The 19248-nt window shown below is 31.1% G+C and overlaps 1 protein-coding gene across 6 annotated transcripts in view; it reads left to right on the top strand.

The window, feature by feature from the left end:
* LOC140057767 (protein sax-3-like) overlaps positions 1 to 19248 on the top strand; it is a 230630-nt gene that overhangs the window by 204519 nt on the left and 6863 nt on the right. For 4 of the 6 annotated variants that reach the window (XM_072103489.1, XM_072103492.1, XM_072103493.1 and 1 more), the window contains exons 4-19: positions 7334 to 7521; positions 7767 to 7857; positions 8431 to 8576; positions 8707 to 8860; positions 12079 to 12232; positions 12398 to 12522; positions 12746 to 12925; positions 13224 to 13373; positions 13495 to 13592; positions 13726 to 13936; positions 14255 to 14376; positions 15091 to 15310; positions 16006 to 16290; positions 16597 to 16749; positions 17791 to 17814; positions 19141 to 19174. In XM_072103489.1, coding sequence (XP_071959590.1) covers positions 7334 to 7521; positions 7767 to 7857; positions 8431 to 8576; positions 8707 to 8860; positions 12079 to 12232; positions 12398 to 12522; positions 12746 to 12925; positions 13224 to 13373; positions 13495 to 13592; positions 13726 to 13936; positions 14255 to 14376; positions 15091 to 15310; positions 16006 to 16290; positions 16597 to 16749; positions 17791 to 17814; positions 19141 to 19174 — 2335 coding nt within the window. The remainder of the gene's footprint in view (positions 1 to 7333; positions 7522 to 7766; positions 7858 to 8430; positions 8577 to 8706; positions 8861 to 12078; positions 12233 to 12397; positions 12523 to 12745; positions 12926 to 13223; positions 13374 to 13494; positions 13593 to 13725; positions 13937 to 14254; positions 14377 to 15090; positions 15311 to 16005; positions 16291 to 16596; positions 16750 to 17790; positions 17815 to 19140; positions 19175 to 19248) is intronic. The other 2 variants (XM_072103491.1, XM_072103494.1) reach the window with 1 other exon arrangement.

Below are 19248 nucleotides of genomic sequence, written 5' to 3' on the forward strand. Positions count from 1 at the left end.
AGAATATAACATTGGCTCAATCAAACTCTGTAGTTTGCTTTGTTTTTTGTTTGTGTTAAAGTCAACAACCAGATTAATATTATAAAACTCAGGTCAAGAAAATCACATTCTGATTTTAACAGATCTGTTTAATAAAATATGGTAAATTCTTTTATTATTTTCATTGGTTCAAAAACAAGATATCATCAATCAAATAATTATTAGATAGTTTAATATGATATTATTGAACACACATCTGTGTGTCAATTTGGCAGGATCGCCCACACAATGTCACATTTGAAGGATGAGGCATGCATACATTAATGTCATAGTGATACATTTTATTTTATAACTCTTTATATTGAAATGAGTGTGCAATGTAAAAGTTGATGAATTATTGAGGGCGCTGTCCAATATAGAATTTGCAACCAATTCTGTAAAACTAAATCAAATGAATTAAATTTTGAAAATTATAAATATTGATATCAAAAGTGATAGTAAGGTAATACATTAGAAAGATTAAGATAAATACTTAAAGAAAAGAGAGACTTAAGAAAGGAATACAAGAGTACTTGAGAATCTGATGAATAGTCAGATGTTTTTAATAAATAAAATTAGTATGTAGTAAGAGTTTAGTTTACTTGCAGTAGAAATGGAAAGAATAAAAAAAAAATTGAGATATTTGATTATTTAAAAGAAAACACGAATGATAATGGAGCTGTTATAATAATAATAAGAGTTATATGTAGTGAGATTATTTTGACTTTGCTGTACTTTTTGTAGGAAAGAGAGGAGAGGAGAAAGAGACATTAATAGTTGTTTATTATAGCAAGAAGAAGACTAAGGTGTTAGCAAATATTGAAATAAATAAGTATGTCTTAAGTTGTTGGTTTACTTTAAGAAATGAAATCGATTGAGTTAAGAAGATGTCAGTTTACTTATGGATTTAGTAGAAGTAGTACTTATCCTACTTTTGGCCATCATTATCATTATCCTTTTTATTGCAGCAACATATGGACTTGGATTGCTAAATAATCAACTGCCTTTGTTTGTGAAACTCTCCCACCCATACATAATAACTAATTATATACCTTTATTAACCAATATTGTATTATTATGATTGTAAAATGATGATGATAAAACGTAAGACTTATTTGAAATAGTATAAAAAGTGTTGTCTAAATTGTTTGAAATGTAAAATGCTACAATATGTGATTTACAATTTTATTAAACTCTTTCCTCATACTATCTGTACATTAAACAATTATGTACTACCAATATGATAGTAAAACAAGTCTAGAAAGTGAACAGATAGTATATAAAGTACTTATTTTTATATCAACTGAAATCAACAACAGTTAGGCAGAGTAAAAAAGAGGCATGATAAGGTTCTTCATACGATATCATTGGGTTTTTTTTATAGAATAATTCATTGTAAAACAACTTTTTTTTAAATTTTTATTTTATTTTGATTTTACTGACATTTTTTCTGAATTATAAAATCCTGAATCCAGCTATTAAAGTAATTAACCAAAATCAAGAACTTATTTATTGGACTTAATTTGGACTATTCCTTCTTTCTTTGTATATTGTACTACGAATATGTCTAACAAGTTTAAAATCACTGGGTGGATATTTCATTAATAACATACACACATGGCATATCAATTTCCTGTAATTTTCACATTTGAAAATTAGCGACAATTATTCGTCAAAATTCTTGACATCTCAATAAATAGACCTATTTTCAGGTTAGTGACCGATTTACTTGGACAAGTAGGCAAACCCTTGGGATATGGTATAAAACTCCAGGGAGGTATTTTTGCAATTTATAGTACTTAGCTGTAATCTTGCATTTAGTGAAATTTCCTTTACTGTATTTCTGATGGTCAGTGCACAGTCATTGGTTTCAATTGTGGGCATAAAATGGTATGGGGGTTAAACTTTACTTCTAGTTGCAAAAACAAGTCCAACATGTCAAATGTCATTCCAAAAATTATTAAGTAAAAACGTAGCAGTGTATAATTGCATTTAACAATATACATTCCAATTATATATCACTCTGTGCTTTATTTCATCGACCAGTTGTCCAGCATGCTCTTTGTGATTTTCCCTCCCACCATAATTTAAATTTGAAATTATTGGCCATTTAATCTTAAAGACTCTTGAATTAGAAATAAAAATTGATTTTTCACATCCTAACAAAAGGAGAGTGTGGTTGCATAACCATTCATTTCAAACTATCTAAGATGATGCATAACAGCCTAATTTGTACACTTTAACAACCCAATTTGTACATTGACAACCAGTAAATGCATTTGATTTTGGTCAGCTGTCATTGATATTGACCGTCAATCATTGGCTGACCAGACTTTAATAACTCAATAGCCATTATGATGACATCCTGAGTGACCGCCAGAGAGTCTTGTTGCTAAGACGATAATTGCTATGGACAATTTTTTGGTCTCTGGAAACAATGCCATAGAATAGTAGGCCTAGTTGTAGAATAATAATATTGTTTAATGTTATAAATTACTAAGATCATAATTATTATACATTGCGTTAAATCAGATATCGTTTGATAACCAGTATATGGAAAATATTTAGTTTATTCATTTATAATTTTAATATGTAAATTTCTAAAATTGTTAAAGTCAATAGTATTGTTAATTTCACACAATAAGCCACAATTGAACTTGTTGTGTACTGTACACAAACATTTATTTTCTGTTGAGAAAATAACAGACTATTTTAGGTCTGTAAAGATGTTGTAATATATTAGTGTTAAATAACACTTAATGTCTTCACATTGCTGATTTTCTGTTTGTTGTTATTGCTGTTACATCTTGTTAATCAATGTCCGCTAAAATGTAGTTCAGTAGGAAGTATTAAGTGTTAAAAGCGCTGTTTTCTGTTTCCTATTTCTAACTCAAGGTCTAGATCAAGCAACATTTGATTAAATGATTGACAGATTTAGCAGACTATAACACTCAGGTTTTTTTTCAAACACCAAGATGTGTGTGTGTTTGTGAAAATAGGTTCAGTTATTAGTGAATTGCTTCTTCTGTAGTTTGTAGTAACTGATGGAACACTTGACTATTTTACATAACGACATGGATTTAAACTCAAATAAGAACAACTCCCAGTCCACCTGTACCTAGTTGACAAAAATACTAGGGGAAATGTGGAAAGGAACTTACGACTCTATCGCTTAATGCCGGTACAATGAGCTTATTCCTCTATGTTGGAATGAATCTGGGGGCTTACCTTTACCTTTTAATTTCAGAAGATAGTTTTGCTAGCAGGTGTTGTTTTGGTTCCAACCTTGGAGTTTGATCCTCTGTTGACCAATTCTTAACTGGCCATGCAATAACATGTAACCCCAGTTGGTTGTTTCCCAGACTGAACATGTTATACTACAGATTGTTGATGTTTGTCATTACAAGCTGTATCACTGTTCATAATAAAAAGGTTGCAAAAGATATTTATTTGTTTACAAGTATTTACAAAAAAATTGATTACCAATAAACTCAACTCAATTAAGTTATTTTGTTTTGTGTCAAAAAGATTTCACATTTAACACAGTATTCAATTCTTGAAAGATAAGCCTTATACACTAATTAATCAACAACAATCAATTCTTCTCAGCTAACTTGTTCCGATTGTCGCATTTTACCCATTTCTGGCTCGGAACTCATTCAAGCGTAAACAAACGTACATCTTCAAACCTAAATTAGTATATTTAGATATAAGAGAATAAGCATTGATGTGATCCGTGAAATGTCCATGAAATTGACAACTTTGCTCATTGTCTCTTCACACCAGCTGTGCTGTGGTATTTGGCGCACGCCAATGTTCATAATAAAAAATAATTATTCAAAATAATTTTGATTTCAATGCACAATATATTATTTTATATTTACAGTTTCTATGCATGGTTTTAAAATGTCATTTATTTGCCTAGCTTACATAGATAAATCAAGAATAGTCCATGCTCTCCATAGAGAGTGATATGACATGAAATGTTAAAAGTACCTTAAACACCCCTCTGCAGTAATGGACTAGTCTGTATTTGTTTGTTTTCTGCTATATTACTGTAGTACCTAACATTGCTTTATGTTATATTTGTAAATAAAACTGTACAGCTGCAAAATTCTATAGTAGCATACGTATTTGTTTGTATCATATGCAAATTTTTATACTAAAACTATTTTTTCTTTTGGCTTGCATTACAGTATGTGATTATTTATTATCATTTAAATGTTCCAATATTTCATTAGTAAAGATTTAACTTAATCATTTTCATCATACATAACTTTTTCAAATCTCCTCAACTTAAACAAAGAAATAATTAACAACTGCCTATCTCCTGTTGAGAATTATTTAATCCCATTGTGATTAATAACAACCAATCAAGTTGTCGCGTTGAGGAAGAATATAATGCTACTTTATTTGAAGATATAATATTGGTAAACTCTTAAATAGATGATTCTAAGAGAAATCTTGTGGAAGAGCCACTGTTCAAAAGTGGATGAATTCTAAAAAATAAATGTCATTTATTGTGGTAACAGCTTTCGTCGGATGATAATTTATAGCTCTTCACTAAAGCTAGACTTAATGGGGAATTGACACGCTTGATATGTGTAAATGTGTGGAAATGAATAAAATTTTGGTTGGTTTTTCCCCTAATATTTACGATGTAGACCGAATATTTTCGAAGTAGCTCTTCTATATTGCCTTGCATTTAATTCCAGAATCTTCTACTACTTTTCAAAATTCTGATTGCTTTCAATTTAAATTTACGTTGTTGTGATAAACACTTTTCTCCTTCCTATAAAATTAGTTACTGTTAGGACCAATTAAATCAAAATATCTCAAACTGTTTTGGAAAGATATTTGAATTTTGTTTAAAGTACAGTTGTTTTTGTGTTCAATGATACAATTATGTAATCGTATTGCTTTTTCGATCCTTAAATGTTATATTACCACCTACGATTTGTATTCCTTTCCAATGACCCTACCCATGGTTTCTAACCTACCTTGTATAACCTTTCAAAGTTTTGTTGTTTCAATTATCATACCGAATGATTATAACTTTTAATTCTAATTTCAAACACAATTTTTGTCAACAACTACAATTTGTTATTTGACATAATTGCTATCAACGTTTTTTACATAGACATCTTTTAACACCTGCCGTCTGTCTGAATGTTACCTGGACGCGTCTGATGCTAAACTCATACATCATTCACGACTACTTTTAAGACTTCTTCGACAACTGGCTTTAAGCACCGTTACTTTATGTCTTTATGTCTGTTTTACTACATACATGTGCGTTTGTTAAATAACTTTCACCTGTTTGTTTTGGACATTTTATGTTCTAAATAGAGAAATACATCACTGTTTTATTGCAGTGTTTTTTGTTTTATTAATTTTTAGTATTATTACCAATCTTTTGTTTGTGATAGTAATTTTTATTATTTACTATTGGATTTTATAACAGTAATAAAATCATGTCTTGTAATATTCATATTACATTCAAAATACAAACATAAATACGTACAACGTATAGAGAAAATACAACAATTAAATTGTAATAAGATTATTATACTGTACCTATTTATTGAGTGAAAATGTTATAATATTCAATGTGAACTTTATTTTGGTTTCTTCTGAAAAAATGACAATTTAGCTTTTCAATTATTTACGATTTAATGGAATGTATTATCAATTAAATAATAGTTGAATTCTATAGATGGACAAAAGTTTGTAGGTGAATTGCGTAAAGGTGACTTGACAAAGATGATTAACCAAACGCAACATAAATTGTTTTCAATTAGATTCAAGTGACTTAAGTCATGGTTTTAATCTCTTAGGATTAACGGTAAACTTTTCTATCGTATAATGTTAAACCGACTCCCATTACTTCATTAATTATCCGACAAAAATACACACATCCCAGTGGAACAGCACAGTTGTAATAAGCTCCATAAAATCAGCCAAAACATGACAACAAAAAAGCGTGCAACACAAAGACTTGCACCATAAAATGTTTGACCTGCTGTTTATGATCGCCTTTTGCGAGGTCAATCAGCAGATTTAAAGCGTGTCAACAGTGGTTTAGTCGGTAGATGTAAAGCATGTCAAAGCGACCTTAAATAGAAATGGAGCGAAACATGTAGGATGGGAACACACTTAACTGGAATGCAAATAAAAATTTAATCCCTTATATGTTACAGATGTAATTCATTTCTAAATGAACTGATAAGCTGAAGATTGTTGATGATAACTTTGAATTTCTCAAATCAAGTGTAACCTTGTTACAATGTTCTCAAAATTATTTTAAATCCAAGATTAGAATATTTTAAACATTCTTAAGAAGGACTTTACTATATAATATAGTTAGAATCTTAGTATCCTTCATGCTTTAAATAAATACAGTGATAGCATCTATGATTCCTGAATAGCATTGAGTTATTCTTGGGAAAAACTTAAATGCTTAGTAAATAGGATTAGAAACCTATGGTAGCATTTTATTGGCATCACAAGGGACTGGCATTGTTTCATGCTATGTAATTTACAGTGATAATATTTCTGTATCAGTAAGAGATATTAATGAGATGTGTAGGTTCACGGCTATAAGGTGAAATTATTCCCATCTGTAACCGTAGTTAGTTCCATCATTGGAATGTTTTATAAAGCATATTATATTTTTCCTATTATTTACATTTGTTTAGGTATGATTTCTGTTATTTCAGTTTCTTGTTTATCATTAAGACATACAGTAGTAAATTAATATTATCTTTGACATTATAAGTATTTTTTATTTTATTATTTACAATAGAATCTTGAAGATAATAATATAATAAATATATATATATATATATATTCCAAACCGCCCGGTGATATACTGAAATTTAATTAATTAATTTGAAACGATAAAGATGAGGAAATCTGTGAGAATGAGAAAAAGTCACCCCAACCGAGACTCGAACTCGGACCGCCTGCTTGATATGCAGATGTCCTAACCATTAGACCACTGGGGCTTTCATGGTATTGTTCGAACTCGATTGGATAGCGACTCTTTAACATTCTCGGCGTGGTACGGCGGAACAGCACTATATTCTCCCATTGTGTATTATGTGTAACATGTATTTCATATATAATACACATCCACAACAATGGTATTCCACAACTTTCAATCACAGTGTTTGGCAAAAAGCCTATACCTGCATTGTTTATCAGTTATACGTCAGTAGAGCCCTATTAGATTTTTTCTACAATAGAATATTATAATAAATATTATAAATGTAAATAATACTTAATTATTTTCTATATTTTATCTTTGCTGCAGATTTAAAAAATGAGTTTAAGAAGAATCCACAGGATGTAGAAGCGATTGCTGGTGGAACCTATGTTCTGGAATGTACACCACCACGGGCGTTTCCTGTACCAGATATCAAGTGGGAGAAAAACGGAGACTCCATTGTTAGTGATGAAAGGGTAGAGATAGTGCAGGATGGCAATCTTATGATCAGACATGTAAAGAACATTTTCCTTTTCTTCTGTTTTCCATCAAACAACTTCTTTCCAAGCATATTTCTTACCTAGCTGCCATCTAAAGAAGCCTTTACAATATTCAACTCTTCCTGTTAGTAGACTATGACTCTGATTCATTTGCTTGTTTTTCTTGGCTGACACTCATCCATATTCAACATACCTCGTGTTCCCTTTCTTCATGAAGTGTATATAAAGTTTATAATAATAAATTTATGTCTTTATTAAAGGTACGTGAAGAAGATGCTGGAAGCTATAGATGTATCGCTGAAAACATTGCGAATAGGAGAAAAAGTGACCCAGGTGTTCTGTCAGTGCTTAGTATGTATTTTCAAATTTAAATTGTTTTAATAAAATACTTAAAGAAAGTTTAACTTTGATGGTTCTCTAAGGTAAGATTATCAAGAATCTCAAAAAAGTGGACTTATTTTTTTATTTTATTTTATTTTATTCATTTCGGCAATAAACATAAAATAATAATTACAAAAAAAAACAACATAGAAATATATATATATATATATATATGAAATACAAGACACGAGGCCGAGGAAAGACAAAAGCATTAAACAAAACGCTGTCACCGGTAAGGTGTGTCTCTCCAACACATAAATAACAAATAACAAGAATATATACTAATATAGTAGACATATCATTTCATTTAAAAATGTATTACATTTTCATCGTGGCTAAGATGCCAAAATGGAAGTGTATATTGTAGAAGAATAGGCTTCAGTATGCATAATGTATCAATTACAGATGACAAATAAAAAATCAATGGTATTCTTATTCTTCTTATTTATTACAATTGAAAATAGTTAAACAATGTTTAGTAGCTACCTCTATCCTCTCCTATTCCTTTGATTAAACTTCATTTTGTGTTTGATTTTTTTTCAGGTCTTCCAGAACAAGGATCAACCTTTAGTTGTTCACCAGTCAGCAAGATGGCACATATCGGAGACACAGTCACATTTTGCTGCCAAGTGGATCCTATTCCCGGTGCCACACAGCCTTCAATTTACTGGCACAAAGCAAACCAAGCTGTAAGTGTCAAAAGAAATAAACAGATATCAGTAATATCGGTCATATCTTTCAGCTATATCAGCTTTCCTGCAAAGAGTTTTAAAAGTAAATTAGTAAGTACTAATTTTCATGATTTTTATATTATACTAGCCACTTTATCCTGGTGTTGAAAATGGAAGACGGAGCGTATTGGAGGATGGTAGTCTACAAATCCGAGATGTAACAAAAGGTGATGAAGGACTATATCTGTGCACTGTGGATGGTAGACAAGCCATTTCAGCACAGGCAAATCTACGAGTAGTTGGTAAGCTATTTTAAATTTTATTTTCAGTAGATTGTTTACTATAATTTATTAATAGGGTTAATATAACTACACTTTGATAATTTATGTTGCTGCTGATAGATTATCCGCTATAAAACATCAAACTTTTGGACAAGTTTACTGAAACCTTTAGGAGGCCACAAGGCATGAACAGTATAGATAGATATAAAGTATGTAATACAGTGTGAACATTTATGATAAAACAGTTTTATGATATTATTAGTTTTGTGGAATAAATAATAATTAATAGTATACCATTGATAGAAAGAATACAAAGTGGTATTTTAAAAGAACTACATTACATTTATGCTATTTCTGTTGAGAAGTTTTTACTGAAATGATGTATGCTTCATTTATATCTTATCATTCTTTATTCATTGATTTCGCTTGATAATTTTTACATTATGTCATATTTATTGAACATGCAAAACCACAAATCACTTTGTTCGTGTCAATACTGCTATCAAAGTGACATGCATCCATTAAATCGCAGATATATTAACACACCTATCTAGAAGAAGTTAAATGTTTATTTTTTCCAATACAAGTTTTTCGCGCCCTCTTCCAATATCTAAATTTCAATTCAGATATTCCTCTTTTAGCTGATGTAGTTCAAACAAAATTCATGGTAGAACTTCTAAAATAACTTTTTCTATTCCTTTAATTTCAAAAGCAACAGTAATGTAGAAATCAATACCTGAACTATTAGTTCACGAAAGTGGAAAAGTGGCGCATTAGATCTGTGAACATTAAGGGCGTTTCAATCAAATTCTCGTTAACGAAGCACGTTACTAATGAACTGCCATTGGGTTGATAGTTTTACGAGGAACCACAGGCGTTCGGAACCTACTTGCTCAAATGCAAAATCCATATTTTATTACATCACAACACTAGATCTTTGATTCATGGTTTATTGTATGTGTATATATATAATATAATAATTAATATTATGGCATAGAGTTAGAGTAGAACTCCTCATTTGCGACAACCCAATTCAAGGCACACTTTGAAACAAAAAAGGAGCAATATATATTTTAAAACCAATTTTGGTTAACTCCTATTAGTATTAAGGGGACACGTCTTTGCTGAGTTCCTTAATAATTACTGTATGTGAATTAATGCAGATTGGGATGTTCATGAATAATTGACCACTGTACGCCTAATTTCTTTACAGTAGGGGCTTTCAACCTCAACATTAAAAAAATCCATATTTAACAATTACATCATCACATTTGAGATGAAATGTTTACTTTTTTTACGATCAGTCTGTTCATATTACTTCAAATAAGTAGGCCTACACTACTACCGTACTAATAATCTATATCAATATGTTCTCCATCCATGCATGGCATTGTGTATAAAATCATTTAAAATTAAGATATATATATCAAGGTTGGTCAAAATTAATATTTTTTTTTAATGATACTGTATATTTATTTATTTATTTTTTATTTTATTTTATGTCTTTAGGCAATGTGGCCAAGGATTACCAATAGTGAATTAATCACTGTCCTATTATCAGATAGGTGGTAATCCCCCTGATACAGGGGCTATTGTGTGAACCAGTTCACCGGGGTAACCCCCTACTCTCTTTCGAATAATGAACTGGGTTTCTTTAAAGTACACACAGGTTATAACTGTGTACACTGGACCTACGGTTTATAGTCCTTATCCGAGAAGACTTGTTCCACCACCAGAACTAGGAGCGAGTCGGCCTCGAACCCTTGCCGATGTTGTTGTTTGACTCTTTAGGTACGGTAAACGGCGCCCCTGCCTTAACCGCTCGGCCATATGACTCACTCATATGAATAGAATGTTTACTCATACTTACTGTCCGTCTATTGATGTTTGTATGACTGTGAGTTCCCTGAAATGGATTTCAGGGCATGATTGGAATTGTGTGACAATCAATAGGCATTGATTGTGTCATAAGATCAAATATAAATTCAAGAATAACAGCTACTCATAAAATGAATTTAAATGAGTTTCAGTGTCATCTCATAATGTTCATTTGTTACTCAAAAGTTCTATAATCTATTTTAAACAAGTGGACAAAATCACTGAGATTATTGAACAAGTTGTCATGAATGATATAAAAGCTACCAGTGTTGTGCACCTTCCCTTTAAGTCATCGCCACAAGGTCAAAACTTGGATTAAAAGGGCTGGCAATTTACAATACCAGTTCTATTGATCAGTAGTGTGAGGTGTAATTAATTACGGATTATTTCTGCTGCGTTCTTCTGTCATGCATGCCTGACATTAAAGAGTCTGTTCACATCAAAATGTAGTGTTAAGCTGATGAAGCCTGTATAGTCAGCCAGCATTCATACATAGTGCTTACAAAGCATCTAAGCACTTCACATTATTTATGCAGTTGTGTTTTGAGTACCCAGTTGTTCACATGGGTGGAGAGAGGCAAATGTTACGTAAAGTGTCTTGCCTAAGGATACAAACGATATGTGGTGAGCGTTGGATTTGAACTCATGATCTCACTATCTGTAATCTAACACACTGTGCCACACGCAATAAAAACTGTTGCATTTACTGTATATTCAAAGCAAGCTTTTTTATAATCAGGACCTTTCCATAATCATTTTATTATTTGCGTGCGCAAGTGAGATGCCCAATCGTGACGCGATGGAGAACCCAAACGGTTGCTAGTGGATTGATCAACTCACATGTGTTGTGTCTACATTGTTGCATTGCGTCCAAGTGGCAACCACCAAGCTTAACACTTTGTGCCGTAGAACCCAAAGTGAATAACAAACAAAAACAATGATAACATTCCATTGCGTGGAAGAAAGCATATGTAGAGAATGTTTTAGAGCATTCAATCTATAGATAAATAGGTTTGTCAATGATTAAGGAAATCCCCTTAAAACCAAAACCTGTCATTTTCCACATTCATAACACGATGATAATCTCGCTTATTTCTGAGGATTTTTAACTTTCGCATCCTGCTAAAATTTTAAGACACTCTGTTTTAAACTTAGTACGCCATAGCATGATTAAACATTATTATGTAAGGTCGTTAACTTTGCAAAATTATATCTTGAGTGATCCCGACGCGCAGCTTGATCCGCCATGCTCACATTATATAAATAATAGCAATACAATATTTGTTTTAATGATTTACTGTGATAGTAAGGCCTTGAATAAAAACGTTTAATTTTATTTATATTTTTCTCTTATTTTTAAGACTCAGTTGAACTTCCACCTATCATCAAAGTATGTCCATATAATCAAACATTGTTTGTCGATACAATCGCTTGGCTCAGATGTGAAGTGGAAGGCACTCCACAGCCAGAAGTTAGATGGTTAAAAGATGGAGAACCAATCTCAAAAGTGATCAGGTATTTCTATAATTATATCATTTTTATTTTATTTAATAATATCATTATTTAAATTTTTAAACCGTGCAATATAAAGTATTCTTTCATTTCATTTAATAAATGTCATCATTATCAACATTTTCATGTTTAATTATAATAATATTATTACACCTTCGATATTTTTAGGATAAACGCCCTTCCAGTGTCTTTGCAAATAACTGACTTACAATATGGTGATGCAGGCCGCTATACCTGTGTAGCCACCAGTGAACGTGGAGAGACTAGATGCTCTGCAGAGCTCTCTGTAACTGGTAAGTAAATCGAATATTTCTTTCTTTTAAATGTCCTAAATCCTGATCAAACATTCCACATTGAGATATCTGAAGTCTACCATCGTATGAGCCTTGAAAAAAAGACTTTACAGTAGTTCCATTAGACACTTCTAAGTACAGACACTACAGTAACATTTCATACTAAAGATTTGAACAGTTGTACAGATGATGTTACTTTGTATAATTACTTTTTCCATTGTAGGTCGTGATGGTACCCAGCGCCGTAGGCCAGAAGATAGTGAGTTTCCTGCGATCCCAGGAATCCCTACAGCACAGAATACTACAAATGGTAATGTTATCTTGTCGTGGTCTCCTCCTGAGTCAACATCAAGGTCAACTCTTTCATACAGAATAGAAGCCTACAATCATGAAATTGATGCAAGTAAGTCGAAAATGTGTTTGTATTTTGCATTAACTCATTAACAATTAATTCAATTCAATTCAAATTTATTTTCTTTTCTTCTTTTTCTTCTAAATTTATAACAATAATGGTAAATGACATGAACATAGAAAGATCTAAAAAAAAAGTAAAATACTTATCATGTCCAGCCCCTATAACATAATATACTACGATATTACTGTATTAATGTTGTAATAATAGGGCAACATTTGTTTTAAAAAAATAAAAAATTGAATGGTTGGGTTATACAGTCTTAAAAAGTATGTTTCTCATTTTACAGCTTGGGAGATTTTAGTCAATAACATCCGAGGAACCAGTTACATACTACAGAACCTCCGTTCAACAACCACCTATGTATTCTACGTTCGTGCCATTAACTCTGTCGGAGTTGGACAACCAAGCTTGGTTTCAAATTCATTCACAACTGGAGGTGAGAGGAGAAAATAATAGATTTGTCAATGATTAGGGAATTGCAGTTGATTGAAATCAAGACCAATTGTCATTATATCTTTTGAAAAAGAAATTAAATTTTATTTTTATTTTTTTTACAGACACTAATCCAATTCCTGGACTTGATAATTCTAACCGACGTGTCATTATTACTAGTGTGAAGGTTCTTAGTCCAACAGCTTTAAAAGTGGAGTGGGAGGTTAGTACTATATTTCCTAGACATGAAAATAAAGTGTGATTGTAATGGGGAAAATAAGTAGACATAAAATACTTTTTAAATGACTGCAAAAATGTAACTTTATTATTAAATTGTTTTGTTATGTTTTTAACAGCCCAACTGTCCTCAGCCTAGCTGTACGTACAATGTCAAATACAAAAAATCCAACGGCGAAGGTGACGTAATGCAAGAAACTGCTGAGAAACCTATCAAACTTGTGACAGGACTCGAACCAGGAACATCATACACTATTACTTTACAGCCTGTATACAACTCAGTTCATGGGTTAGAAAGTGATGAAGTTACCAAAAGTACATTGGAGCAAGGTAAGCTTGTGTTAAAACATTTTAAATAGAAATGTTATTCTTAAGGTATTGTGATTGAAAATCAACCTAAATTGTAAATCAATCAATTTATATTCTTTTTTCTTTTAAACAATAAAGTACCAAGTCTATGAATTTAGAAGGAGAATCGTGTCTTTTTTATCCTGCTTGACTTCAGTGTTATGGAACTTTTTCAATTCTATAAATGCCACTTAAGATGGTATAATTTCTTTACAATCTGAGCCTTTAAAAATCATTGTTACATAGTGTATGGATATTTTTGCCAATGTTTCAAAGTTTAACCATTTTTTTCTCTTTCAGGTCAAGGTCTAGAAACTGAAAAAATATCGAGAAACAACATAAAAGACTTACTTGACGATTGCAACATACAGATTAAAAGTTTGACACCAGCGAGCCCCACCACTGTCCAAGTTCAATGGAAGGTCGGTGTTATTGAATTTATTCAACAGAAATCAACAAGATTTGCGTTCATAGCTGCTTTAATACATAATACATTATCTAAATCTATAGGCTAAAGATAACTTTGAACTTGTATACAGTTACTTGATCCATGTTCATTCCAATGAAATCTCATAATCATCAATTCCAATCAAAACCATTTTTTACTACAATCCATCCACAATGAAGTCAATTTACTTACCAAAATAGTTTTTATATAACTGCATGTGATTAATCAATAATATTCAATATATTAGCAGAGTAATCTGTGTTATCTTAATCTAAAAAAAGAGTGCATGATGTTGCAGTTTATTTTGTAATTTACTTTACTGGCAATGGCAGATGTACACTAGTGACAAAATGTATCAACACTGACATTATTTTAAATAATTTTGATATTGAAAATGTGTGTAGTTGGTCGCTTCCTTGTCGATGCTTTTATTGTAGAACGTAATTTATTTATTTTTCTCTGTTCAGGGTTGACCAACTAGCATAGGTGTTTAGCACCTGTTTGGTCTTTCCGTGCCTCCTTTTATAATTGTTTTGTCTTCTTATGTTTATGGCTGAAATTGAATAAATCAAAAATAAAAAATAAATATTTAAAACAATTGTAAGTACAATATTGCTAACAACAAAGTCTGCAGAAATTATCTGAAAAAAAAATTCTAAATTATCTATTGATATTACTATTCACACAGATTGGCAAAAACCTTCATTACGTCGATGGTGCTCATATTCGTTATTATTCCACTGATGAAGAGGAAAAATACATGATAGAAACAGCAGCCAAATTACAGGAAAACATCACACTTAAAAATTTGAAACCTTACACAGAATACTCAATTTCTCTGATACCATTTCATGGTAACACACTGGGTGAGGAAAGCAATGAAGAACAAGTTAAAACTAAAGCTGGAGGTAAAGTTTTTATATACAAATTAAGAAACTACAATTGATAATTTGTAATGAAAGTAATTACTCTCACCTCTACTCAAATTGTGTTGAGTGTTACTCTTACCTCTATTCAAATTGTGTTGAGTGTTACTCTTACCTCTAGTCAAATTTTGTTGAGTGTTACTCTTACCTCTAGTCAAATTGTGTTGAGTGTTACTCTTACCTCTAGTCAAATTGTGTTGAGTGTTACTCTTACCTCTAGTCAAATTGTGTTAAGTGTTACTCTTACCTCTAGTCAAATTGTGTTAAGTGTTACTCTTACCTCTAGTCAAATTGTGTTGAGTGTTACTCTTACCTCTAGTCAAATTGTGTTGAGTGTTACTCTTACCTCTAGTCAAATTGTGTTGAGTGTTACTCTTACCTCTAGTCAAATTGTGTTGAGTGTTACTCTTACCTCTACTCAAATTGTGAGGAGGTTTACTCTAGTCTTACCTCTAGTCAAATTGTGTTGAGTGTTACTCTTACCTCTACTCAAATTGTGTTGAGTGTTACTCTTACCTCTACTCAAATTGTGTTGAGTGTTACTCTTACATCTAGTCAAATTGTGAGGAGGTTTACTCTTACTGTACCTCTACATCAAGCAGATCCTCTCCAACATTACATGCTAAAATTTGTAAATTAAGTAGGCTTTACAATAATGTGTTGGTCTCTGTATTTAGTTCCAGCAATTGCTCCACAAGATGTGTACGCTATGCATCAGAACGCCACTACGATTTTAGTAGGCTGGCAACAGATCCAATCCTGGGATGTTCCTGGATTGATAACTGAATACCTGGTGATGTGCATTGCTGAAAATCCCAAGTACAATAGGAACATAACTGTTGACGGTGAAGAAAACTCTGTATTGGTAACTGGTCTGCAACCAGGCGTCAAGTATCATGTTCAAGTGATGGCTTCCACAGAAACTGGTGCAGGACCAGTCAGTTCTTCTGTCGAAATTAATGGTAAAGTTCAGGTTTCTCTTTATTGTCGTGTAGAAAGTTACATACAAAAGGTGTAAAAATACATAAAATCGGCTAGATTGTAGTAAAATTTGCAGAAGGAAGAAATTAGTTATTGTGAAGAAAACTTTTCTTTATTTCTTTAATAACATAATATTTGTTGGAATGTGGAGATACTGTCAATTACTGATTTGGGAAATCTTTAAAAAAAAAGGATATTTTGTGATCATTATATCTTAGATTTTATTAAGTTACATAAAACAATCATTACTATTATCTAGTTCTTACAAATTCATCTTTTTATTTCAGAAATACCAATTGAAGATGATATTACCAATAATAATTTATCTCCTCTTGTTCTTGGCGTTATTGTTGGTGCATTCATCGTCATATTCTCCTGTTTTATCTTTTTCCTCTGTAAATGGAGACAGGCCAAGAAAAACAGTGATATTGAATACAAGGGTATGAATGTTTGACAATATATATTTCCTAGTTTCTAGTTCTTCAAATTGTAGAGATGTTGTTATATATTTTTATATAACACCTATATAAATTCCTGTCATTTGATTGGACGAATGTGGGTCACATGGCGTGCAATAGTACGCACTATTCAACGATCGTTAAATAGTACTTTTTGAAACATTTTTGTTTGTTATTTAGATGTTATATAAAACAAATAATGAATGTTTTGTATTTGTGTAATGGTACAAATAATGGCACTTGGTGAATGATGAAAGGTTATATCAACTCGGCTTTGCCTCGTTGATATAACCTTTCATCATTCACCTCGTGCCATTATTTGTACCATTGCACTCATAAACATTCATTATTTGTATAATATTTTGTGGTGGTGTTATCAGTTTATTTTGGTATAATATCATATTTATATATCATTTACCTAAATTATTTAGAGCAAAAAATTATTAATAAATAACATTTATTCTCACCAAATTTCTTATAATTTAATTATTGTGGAAAAGTGAAATGTTGCTACAAATTCATTTGCTTTTGTACTTTTAAAACTTTTTTTTTCTTTTGTTGTGTTTTTACATATAATTTATAAACATGTATTTTACTATTATTTAGATCACTCTCACCACTTTATTTTGTTTAGTAATCATTTGTAAAATATGTAGTCTACATTAGATAGAAACTGGATGACATGAAGAATTTTCCCTGTATTGGTCTTCGCAGAGAATTATATATAATATATATTTGTTGATGGTGTTATTTATGCTCTAACTTTGGTGTTGAGCATTTTTCCTAATTTCTTGATACTTTTAACTTGGACATAATTATATTAATGTATGTATATAGTAATTGTCAGACATTTTTAAAATGTACATTCAATTGTTTTGTTGATAGTGTAAAGCTGTTGTTAGATATTAGATTTATTTGCATGTGAGTGAAAAATTCAAAGTAGAACATTTTCTTTGTCGCCAATTTTATTCCATCGCTTCTTCCCTTCTTGATTATAATTTTTGTTTTTCTTTATCGCTAAAGCTGTCGGAAGCCGTTATGTTTTAGGTACGTTGATAAAATCACAAAATTGAGTGATTTAGTCAGATTCATCTGGCGATTGGTTGATTAATAATTATGCGCATATGTAAATTTCCCTTATTAGGGATTGTTTTAACTTATCTGTTGAATGTGCTGTTGCAGAATGTACTTCAGTTTCATTTTTTTTTTTTATGTTGCGACATAATTTGTTGATAGTGTTTTGTGTTGTTATAGGGTGACGATTGAATTTTTGCTATTTAATGAGTAAACAGCATGCATAATTTAAGTGATATTATACTATTACCAAGGAACTAATAGAGCAATATGTGCTTTAAACTTTTCCCAGTAAAGTCCCAAGTAACCTGCTGCTACACTAATGTCATTTAAGCAAATACTTTTTGAACTGTACACCTAGAAATGTATTTACTATTTATTTAGTTATTCAATGTTGTTTTACAAGTGTAGCTCTAACAGCTGTACTACAGCAGTACAGCTGACTTGAAGAGGCCCTCTTGAAAACAATTCAAAAATCTACAAACAACATTAAAACATAAAGATACAAGAGGATTTATAAAGTTAAAATTCTTATCCTGTATAATATCATACATTGCTGACTTGGAACTGCAATGAGCAATATTAAACCACTAATGATGCCTTTTAATAAGATAGGAATTCTCCTTCCAATAGTGTGTTTCTTGGGGTGGAGATATTATTAATTAAGGAAATGCTTGGGTATAACAATGTTATAGTACAAACAAATGTCATCAATGGCTTATGTTTCATGTTGTATTTTTTGTGTATTCTGTTTTGATGTAAATGCATGGAAAATATTATTTGCCTTTTTTCTCCATTTTACTTTGATTAAACCTCTTTCATTTATTAAGTTCTGTCTACACTATCAAACTAGTTTAACAAAAAAAGTGTGATGTGGCCAAATATGGTAGTGATATGCTTAAATACTGTAGTGATATGACATCCTCATGTCCATTTATGGGCACATCACATTTTTTAAACTATAAAGTTTGATAGTGTAGACAGAGCTTTATTTATTACAATTACTGCCATTTTGTTTTATACTGCATGAAGCAAACCAATCACCCATTAGTTCTGTGATTTTTTATAGTAATTATACTGACAGTAAGTTAGAATTATAGGTTGACATCATTGTTAGATAAGTTATTTTGCAGAACCTTGTCTAACCTTTTTTTTCTTGCATTTTAACAGTAATAGAACACATTGTAATTCATGTCATTACATTTACTTTACCAATAGATTATCAAACATTTGATTAATGCATAATAATTTTGTTCATGTAAAAGCTATATGTAAATGTTGTTCTTTTTTTTTCTTCAGGCCCAGTTAGCCAGGATAATTCAGATATTGCAAGGTAGGTATGAATATTTATTTTAATAATTGACTGATTTCAACAATAATAACATTTATATTAGGAATGATATACAC

Source organism: Antedon mediterranea, chromosome 8 (assembly GCF_964355755.1).
Source record: "Antedon mediterranea chromosome 8, ecAntMedi1.1, whole genome shotgun sequence".
NCBI classification, from domain to species: domain Eukaryota; kingdom Metazoa; phylum Echinodermata; class Crinoidea; order Comatulida; family Antedonidae; genus Antedon; species Antedon mediterranea.